Source organism: Penaeus vannamei, chromosome 34 (genome assembly GCF_042767895.1).
Source record: "Penaeus vannamei isolate JL-2024 chromosome 34, ASM4276789v1, whole genome shotgun sequence".
Taxonomy (NCBI): domain Eukaryota; kingdom Metazoa; phylum Arthropoda; class Malacostraca; order Decapoda; family Penaeidae; genus Penaeus; species Penaeus vannamei.
Window position 1 is genome coordinate 7,181,368 of NC_091582.1, and position 10,000 is coordinate 7,191,367.

At 38.5% G+C, this 10,000-nt stretch overlaps 1 protein-coding gene across 2 annotated transcripts in view; it reads right to left on the reverse strand.

Annotated features, from left to right (window-relative positions):
- Oga (O-GlcNAcase) overlaps positions 1–10,000 on the reverse strand; it is a 12,227-nt gene that overhangs the window by 1,435 nt on the left and 792 nt on the right. Inside the window, exons 2-10 of one of the 2 annotated variants that reach the window (XM_027375482.2) lie at positions 6,770–6,821; positions 5,922–6,438; positions 5,561–5,816; positions 4,268–5,085; positions 3,995–4,169; positions 3,137–3,190; positions 2,045–2,130; positions 1,181–1,377; positions 817–979 (exon numbers count right to left, since the gene is read on the reverse strand). In XM_027375482.2, the coding sequence (XP_027231283.2) occupies positions 817–979; positions 1,181–1,377; positions 2,045–2,130; positions 3,137–3,190; positions 3,995–4,169; positions 4,268–5,085; positions 5,561–5,816; positions 5,922–6,438; positions 6,770–6,821 (2,318 nt within the window). The remainder of the gene's footprint in view (positions 1–816; positions 980–1,180; positions 1,378–2,044; positions 2,131–3,136; positions 3,191–3,994; positions 4,170–4,267; positions 5,086–5,560; positions 5,817–5,921; positions 6,439–6,769; positions 6,822–10,000) is intronic. The other variant, XM_070113315.1, reaches the window with a different exon arrangement.

A 10,000-nucleotide genomic window follows, 5' to 3' on the forward strand; every position in this document is an offset into this window, starting at 1 on the left:
CTTTAAAGAAATTATCAATATCTATAAAATCAAAACAAGTTATCAGATTTTATATAAAACATTTACAGTTAATCACAAAATACATTTTTTATTACCAAAAACAAATAAACGAGAAATGGTTAATTTGAAAGGGAGGATCTAAACACTCTTTGATAGCCCATCAGACTAATGTTAATAATTTTGAATCTGATATATCGGTTCCATGTTTCTTTCTTCAAAAAATATATGCCATGATACACAAAACTAGAGTGAAACAGGGAATAAGTTCTTATGCTCCATGTTGCTCAGACAAGTAGTGCTATGTGCAGTGTTATTCAAGCGAGAGGGATGTGCGGTCTATTAGTGGTGCTTTTCGCAACTAAAACACTAAGTTTGGCTATTTACTCAGACACACATCAGGTCCTAGCCATACACAAGATGAGTTGAAATAGGCCTTTTCATAAATACATAATGTGTCTAAAGCCAAATGACAGGAAAAAGGAAACCTAAAACTTCTTGTAGCATCTCTGATTCTTTTAGTTACAAGCTATGAAGTAAATACTATTAATACTGCATGAAACATTCAAGAAATTAGGTAGTGTTTTGCTTTGCTTTTCTACACCCTTATATCCAGAGAAAAAAAAAAATACTGATTTAAGGCCAAAGACCATGTTCCTTGACTGCCTGTGCAGGGAGCAAAATCATTTACATCAAGACAGTTTACTGAAAATTCAAGTCCGGAGCTGATTTTGGTGGCTTCTTTTTATTCCCGATAAGAAGTTTTCTTCCCATGTGAATATAACAATTACCAAATTAAATACTAAAAAACAAACTAACCTTAGGGTACTTTTCTCGTATTTGTGCGAGGTAGGAAGAGTTTCGGGCAGTTTGTGCTACACTGTTGCCAGCTGCTGAGGCATATGCAACAATATCTCCCCATTCATCTTCTACCACCATAACTACAACCTCTTCTAAGGACTCCAGGTAACTGCCAACCGCTCTGTGGTGATAATTCAAGTTACTTCAACATACATACACACAAACAAAGTGATATGGTGAATGGTAGGGGAAGCGGTGGGGATCTTGGTGATCGGGTAGTGATGACGATGGGAAGCTCAAATAGGCAAATGCTTGATTATTTTCAGTATCTTATCACCGCTAATATTGCAACATTTCAACAAAAAGGTAAGAAAGGACTTACAGGTCCCCAGGTAAATCAGTGTGAGCTGCATAGAGTGTAGTACCATCTCTTCCATCATCTGACGTCCGCAGAATTAATCTGTACAGCTTAGCACGATCCTCAGGCAGGTATGGCCGGATAACGTATGCATGATTTAATGGTACTTCTGGGGTTTTGTACACAAAGAGGTCGTTGCTTGCATCTACAGGTATGAGCCGCTGTGGGCACAACACAAGAGAGTAAGAATGGTATGCTGACACACTTAAATGTGGGAGGACAAGATGGAGATACACCAATGCTGTACAAGTCGAGCAAAACCACCATTAAAGACTATTTTATAAACCCTCCTTTTCCCGTCTAATATGACTGTGTTTGTACAATACAAATTAGAATATTATATACCCAATGAAATATTTACAAGTTGGCGTATCTCCGCTGGTCCCCTAGGTGTATAATAAACGAATACCTGAGTACCACATTTTCACATAGAGAACATTTATTTCGCTATGTTTATGTTACGCAGCACGAACCATGTTGCATCTATACACGGTATAAAAAATTTAAACGCTGAAGCGCATTGGATGGTGACCTCCCATCTCGAAAATTCTTCGTGTTTCCTCTTGCACCTGCAAAAGCGATCTACTTTGAAGATCATTTCATTAACAGGAAAAGTGGTACTCAGGTCGCAAAGCAGCGCTGCGCACATGGGGTGAGGCAAGCAGAATCCCTGATTGCATCAGATCTCACAAGTAGCAACTCCCTTATTCCTAATATAATCAACCACCTCAACAATATGTTGAATTTGTTGGAAATGTTAAAAGAGATGTCAATGCAGCCCATCACGGTTTCTGTGCATGCCTATCCCAAGGTATGTTGGATACATACTTGCAGTTCGGCGGTCAGTCCTCCCCTGAAGACCCACGGCTCCTGGTCGCCAGACATAAATGCTTCACGCCATCCCTTACTGAACCCTGCAGTGACGATGCAAATGGTAACCACTCACTACACGCAACTCAGCCGATAGGGTTAATCACGCTTATATATAATCAACATGAGCAGTCAACAATGACCTGCTCTTACTCTTAAAACCTTTAATACTTCAAAGTAATGTTAATTCAAAACTATGACATCTGGAGAGAGAGGCTCTTCCAAACTGCAACATTAATGTACATTAAAGACTGATATTTCACGAGCAGCTCCAGACACTTTGTAGGGGGCCTAACTTCAGCCACATAACTAACTGTAGCAGCTGCTGCTGCTATAGAGGGAGGGAAAGGGTGTGTCTCTCTGAAAGTAAAAAAGTCCGCAAATGCGCACCCTAACTAAATTGCCTAGCGCCACCGCATGATGCGCACAAGAGTATAATGAGAATACTGAGCATGTCTCTTCTTCCCTGTCTCCTAAACCAAGGGCAAAAGCCAAAATCATAAAAGAATATGAAGACAGATTAAGTAAGATCACTCATACCCCCTCAAACAAACTGACTTGCTATGAATGCTTGTTTGAAAAACAAGTCAGTCCCTGAGATTGGGGCTGGCAATAAAGAACAATTACACAGGAGACAGAGGACAAGAGAAATGCTCTACCATCTGGAAGAAAAGCAATTTTAATATCCTTATTCAGAGACCCCTCAGATGTTCCTTGACATACAGTACAGCCTTGACTCATGAGCTCACGGGTCTTGAATTAAAGGACTTGGACAACGAGTTCCATATCCATATGCTTGTACTCATAGTCGAAGAATATCTGAGACAGGGATAAAGAATCAAGTTTACCATACCTGTTTGCAGTTCTCCATAATGCAACGCAACACCCTTAGCGCGGGTTTGCTAGCGCACGCATCGCTTGCCCTACAGCGCAACGCAAGCGCATGTGGCTGACCCTAGCTAGAAACAGTAATTGACCTCAGTCCATATCATTACACATATGTGCATATATATATGTGTATATATACTACCCATGTGCTGAGTTACGTACAGGTATAGTTGCCATGAACGTAGTTGCTGACCAGTGATGAAACCTGGCCCAAAGCTGTAAGGGAGAAAGAAAGAAGAGTTGCTGATTAATGGAGTGGGTTTCTGAGAAAGTAGGTCAATAGCTTGGCTATTCACTGCCCCTTTACTTTCCATACAAACTGTATTTAAACCACAACCAGCAACCTCTCTAATCAGCAGCCATTGTAAATTTTTTACTGAAAACATTGGAGAAAAAAAAACTAACCCCCCCTGAATGTGTAGGTAATACTCTTGACAATTCCATAATAAATATTACAATGGCACAATCATAGAATAGCCTCTGGTCTTTCATTCTGCTTAAGGAGTGGTTTATAATATAAGAAGCAGAAGGAAAGGAGCACTCACAAGAAAAAGTAAATACTATTTAAGTGAGTGGATTCCATGGCAGCCAATATCATTCCTCACACAGCAACACACCACTATGACAGTCTACAACTTTAAACTCCCACTTCCCTTCACCAAATTTGTAGTAACTACAATGCAGTCCAAGGGCAATACTTTGAAGTGTGGTCAAATTACAAAATATAATTCATAAAACAAAATCAAAGATCAGAAATAAAAATAAAAATAATAATAAAATAACAAAATATGAAAGTAAAACCCTTGCTTGCCATCAAATGTGCTGCTGCACGGAAAGTGGAAGCATTCAAAGCTCATCATGTTCTTGTAAGAAAGTATCAAACTCAGAAGAAAAAAAGATGAGCCTTGAAGCTAGTGTATCTACAGCACTGTAACTCCAACCACACCACAAACAGTGCTCTACTGGCTGGTGTTATAGAGCCTTTAAGTCCCACAGGGTGCACCAAGTTGCTCCCAGTACCTAGCCACTTGACGTAGGAGTTCAGGAGAGAGATGACTCCATGCATGTCCCACACGTATGGGTAGATGTCATAGAGCAGAGATCTGTTTTTCACTTTGTTCAACCTATTTGACATCTTCTTGACATTCTTTGCAGTCTCATCAAATTTTGCTGCTCTATCAAACCATTCTTGGACCTTCAAGGACAGAGAAAATTATTATTAACAAATTTTTAGAAATGTAAAAACATATTATATTCAAATTTAAATCAATAAGAAGATGTAAAAACCCTTACCTCTGGCTTTGGAGTTTCCTCATCATTCTTCTTGTGGTCAATTACAAGATGGGAATTCATCTTTAGCCAGTTAAATTCATTAAGAATATTAAGACCTTGTTTACCATGTTCAAATGGGAGGTAGAATAGATCAGCCAACAACTGCAAATCATCGACAGTCAACTCATCTTCTACGTTGTCCAACATAGTATCTAATGGCAGTGTAAGAGACTTCTTGAGAGTAGTAGGAGTCTCATCCTCTGGGGTTTCTGGGTCAACCACAGGAGTCGTACTGTCTTCAGTGTCACTCTCCACTTTGGGAGTTTCACCATTTTCAACCAACATGATGTCTTCATTGTGTGGGGGTGAAGTGGCAGGGGATGGATTGCAATCCATAGGCTCCACTCCTGACGTTGTGGACGTGTCTTGTGAGACTGTAGAAGCTGTGTCAGCCTCCTCAGGCACTGTGTCTACAACTATTTTGTTTTCTGAGACTAGAGAGTTCATAACAGGGTTCATGGCAGGGTTAAAGGAAGCATCTTGAACTGCCTCTGCTAACAAATTAATGTTAGGTTGTGGCCCGGTTGTAGCAGTTGTGGTGGAAGTGAGAGACATGCATGTGTTGACCGAGGGTAAAATAGGCACTGGGGTAGGGATCTGAGGCTGTTGTATCGTTCCAAATGCAGAAATGGGACGGTTAAACTCTACAAGCCACTCCATAAGAGCCATCCTCAAAGCTCTTCGAGGATGGTATGTAGCTGGGGAGAGGCCAGTTGGGCAATCGTCGCTAGAATCATCACCCTCAGTTTCTAATCTGATGTCTGCACTAACTGCATCATCTAAAAAATAAAAAAACATCATTAGTTATCCCTCAAGGAAACCATAGCAATTTCTGTAAACTAAAATATTAATGATCTGCAAAATTCAGTTCTAATAAACTAATCTTTTTGTTAACTTCTAATATAATAAGTGTGAGTGACAATAAAAAGTTTAACAAACCATTTACTTTATCTTAACTGTATTTATAAACCTGCATTCTTTTAAATTTCAAAAGCTCTGTAAGAATGTAATTTTTCATACAAAGACTGCTGTGCTAGAAAGTTTGCCAGAATTCATACTCTCTTAATTTGAATAACTTATCTTTTAATATAGTGAATTACTAGTTACAATCACAAAAAATAATAGTCATGAAAACTATGTCAATCCTAATTTCCACTATCACCAAAACTTACTGATACTATTATAAGTCTCTCTACTTTAAGAATACTTATTAGTAGTTGTAAACCACAGTAGGCAAACTTATGAGATACTTACTATTGTCACAGCTAGTTAAGGTTGATGACTTTGACCACTGGGATAGAGTATTGATAGCGATGAAGTTTGGTCCATATTCACAATTTGGGTTTGTTACAACACCTCTTAGGAGAGGAATAAGGTCTGGAGAGCGACCACAATAGGGTCCCAAAAAGAGTCGTGCTTGATCGTAGTCATTTGCATGGAGGTTGTCCCAGATGACAGGGGGTCTCCTCATTACTTCTGTCACTTCTCTAATATGCTCTACAGTCAAAACCTGAAAAAAACTCACTTTGTAAGATATGCAAATTGAAAAGTTATTGAAGTCCATGTGGTGTAATAACTATAACTCAATTAAATATAAGTGCATGTCCACACTCACCTTACTAATAACCTTTGGTCCTGTCCACATGATGTCTATTTCTGGGGCCAATTTCTGACCAATTGTATTCAGGTACTCAGATGTTTGCACACTGGGCACAGCTCTAGTTGAACAGTACTGTGTTGGACAAAACATAAACTTTGGCTGATTAAGATGAGTGAACACTTCATTGGTAACTGACACTTGGGCATGAGCAAAAGACTGAAACACTTCTTTGTCTGCACCACTCATTTCTGGGTCAATATCATCAAAGAGAATTGCAAATGCATTACAACCAAGTTGCTGCACTTGTTCTAGTTTCCTCTTTAGAGCTGACACTTCTTTCTGACTCGAGTAGGTAATGTCAAGGCCAGGGGAAATGGCATAATAAAAGGTAATATTGTGTTGCCGGGCTTCAGTAATGAGGGCTGTAAGGTGCTCAGCTTCTTCCACAGTGTAAAGCTCACGCCAGTAAGCCCGATGCTTGTAGTCATCTTTAGGAGCATAGAGGTAGCAGTTCATGCCCCACTTTTGTTGCCTGGAAATTGAAGAATAAATATATTACAAACTCCTATCATATCTTTCGCATTAATTTGAGAAAAACTGAAGAACTATTTTGGAACTACAACTTAAGAAATAAGTAAATGCTTGTGCTCCATCCTATATTTCAAATAGAATCCTTGTCTGGTAGCAACCTTTCATCTTCTAGATGTATGCAGCCAAATGATTAAGAGCAAGCATTGTAATGGGTCAAGGCCATCAAAACGAAAAGAACCAATGAGTCTATTTGTATTTCATATTAAGAGAAATCACATTTGAAGGAAAACTTGGAATATACATATCTAATATATTTAAAGTAAAACACTTACTTTGCAAAAAGATCTTTTCGCTGTTCTGGAGTCCATGGACGGCCATAAAAACCTGCAATTTAAAATTGATTATAAATAAACTGACACATAAAAATAAAAATATAGTTTGACCAGTGCAGACAAAATCATAAAGACTGCTATCAAGTCATTTGTACAGGCAATGGGTGACACACATTGTCATGTCATGGAAAATATTACTAGACACATGGTGACAACACCACACCAAAAGCTCAAATCTTGATCCCCAAGATGAGGTCTTGTACATCAAACCTTAAGGCATCCAATCCCTAGGTAAAGGGCAGGATATATTATTGCAAGCAGATCCTCACCAAGTTTGCCAAAATGTAATCATTCTGAGCCTAACCATTATTTATAGTGCTTAACCCCCTGCCGACGGGTAATACTGTTTGGCAAGTGGACATAAGAACGGGATTGTTGGCGCGCATCGGCAGTTTCCTGTTTGCGCCCGACTCGATCAGTAGTTTGCTATATTTTATAAAAATATTCAAATTTTGAAAGATGACCATTATAGGTGCCATTGCCTAAAATCGTTACCATATAAAATGTAGCCGCTACTATCAGAGAAAAACAAACTCCCTCCGATGAGCCAATATAGCAATGCTTGTGGATTCCAAGCAGAGGCTGAAGTAGTAAAGGTGTGGTCACTTCAAAAACAACTACATATACTTTCACTTCTTTCACTTCAGATGAAAAAGATTTACACTTATTACACCTTGAGTAAATAAAACAAGGTATATCAATTACGAGTTTGATAGCTGTGTGAAACTAACAAATAAATAGTTTACTTTACACAGCTATTCATCCTTGAAATTATCCTTAGTTAATCTTTACTATACAGGCGCACTTACTTCGGGAAAAGTGAATATAATCTTGAAGGGAACAAAAAGCTGCAGTCCTTAGTTCAAGAAATATTCTGCAGACACGAAAAATAACGCCATAAATTAAAGTAAAAGGGTACAAGTTGATCACACCAATGCAAGTAGATAGAGGGAAATGGACACCACCATCTTATAGAGCGGACATAATGGAGTAGGATAGAATATAATTTAAGCTGCAGCAGCCTCGTATTTGCTGCTAAATGACGAAAATATAACATGCACTCACCTTTCAAATGTGTTATTCTTAAAGCTACACAGTGACAAAAAAGATAAAATAGACTTCAGTAACGATCCCAATTTAATATCTGGCACCATCAGGAGCTCCAAATGCCAAAAAAAAAGTTATTAAATCTAAGTAATCCATACGGTCGAAAGAAGGAAAAAAGTTTTACATTAGCAGGTATTTGATTTATCATTTTACGGTATGAATGCAGCTCTATCTTCCCGTATATTCCGAGGTGAAGAGAATGTGTCCCTCAGGCAGTGCCCGAAGAGCATCCCTAGTCATAACAACTTAAATTGCCATATTTTGCTGGTCTATTGGTCAATATGTTTTTTTGGGGGGTTAGAACATGTGAATTCCCATAGAGTTTGCCAAAAGGTGGGTTGGATTCCCATAGAGTTTTTGAATTCTGGCACGTCAGCCCATAGAATTTCAAAGATGGCAATTACGTCAGTAGAGTACCATTGGCCAATTTTAAGCGTTTTCTGTGCTAGTTTTACACATTTCTATCTTTATTCTTCTTATTTGAGCCTGTTTTACCACCAAAATTTTCCTAATATACTTCCCCTCCTAACAGGACTAATAAATCAAGATTGTCAGTGGAGAAATGGTACTTGATCTCCTGAACGATTCATTCGCACAAGAAACAACGCCAATAATCTATTAAATCATTGGATTTCCTGAAGAAAAACATCATTTTTTTTTTACCTAGTCTTGGGGAGAGTGTCGCTCTCTAACAAATACCAGTAAAAGAACACAAAAAGCATCACTCTCAGTCAGACACCACCTCATGCTCTCAAGTTTCACCTGTATCTTGCTGTGCAAAGAAGGTGAAGAGAATGTTTCCCTAGGGGTGTTGGGGACAGCCCACATCAACCCTCCCCTCTGGCAGGAACACCCAGTCATGGCAACTTAGATCGATAAATAAATTTTGTGACTGAGTTTGGGATTCAGTCACTGGTGAGTGCATCCCTACTGTAAGGAATTACCATATTCTTTTATGTATTCATCATTTAAGGTGCAATGCATATGAATACTGTTCTCAACTGCAAATGACAGGTTCAGGAATACAGCAATAGGATTGATAATGGTATAAAAAGTAACTACACCCTTCTCTATTCTTGGTGCAGACATAATGTAACTGTATATCAAACCATTACTTATGTGCTGCACATCTTACTTATCAACTTGCAAAGGAAATGCCATTGTTGAAATGTATAAATTGTTATTCTGTTCATTAAAGGAAGTTTACCTATTACATATGGCATTGTAAAAGACTAATCCAAAACTACTCCCACTAATTCATAAAATCATCTGTAAAGGCAAAAGTACAATTTATCAGGAGCAATGCAAAGAGCATAAGGAATATTGCCATTAACAACACAGATACAGTTGCAGCAGCCTCATAATTACTGCAAAATGACAAAATAACCACAGCATATCACCACTCAGACTAAGTCCACAACACCCTTACACAGCCAGAGTTCTTAATATGTAAAGGGGTCCTGCCCTCCTTTCAAGGTTAAATATAGATGGAAAGGTTAGCGTTGGGTTTGCATGTTACCTTGGTTTTGGGACTTAGTCTGCAGGGTTGTGTGGCTCCCAGTAATAAATACCACAAAGGGTATTGGAAATGGAAAAACTAGGTTGTGACAAATGCCATGTGGGGACCAAGTCAAATGTTGACTAAATTGATCCTAAGTTTGTTGGCATGAGCAATGGTAGCTGTTTAATGAGACCACACCCTTTCAAATGAAGACATTTCATCCAGTAAAATAGCTGAGTAATCCTGGAACTCCACAAATGTCACCCTACAAACCAACAACTTTCCAACCTGTAAGCTTTAACCTCAGACCCCACCCAATTGCTGTGCAATTTAATTTCTGCACTTTTTTTTCTTTTTTTCTAGACTTTCTGCCTACATAGACTTTCATAAAGTGCATTTTTTTCATGTAGCAAATGTTGTTTGGCTATCCTCTATATGAATGTTCCCAGGAACCTTTCAAGAATCCAGAGAGGTAACAGACATCTGAAAATTGGCTGATGGTAAAAATGGTAGAAAATGAAAAAAAAAATAGTCCTCGATCATTCTAACTACGACTAAATGCG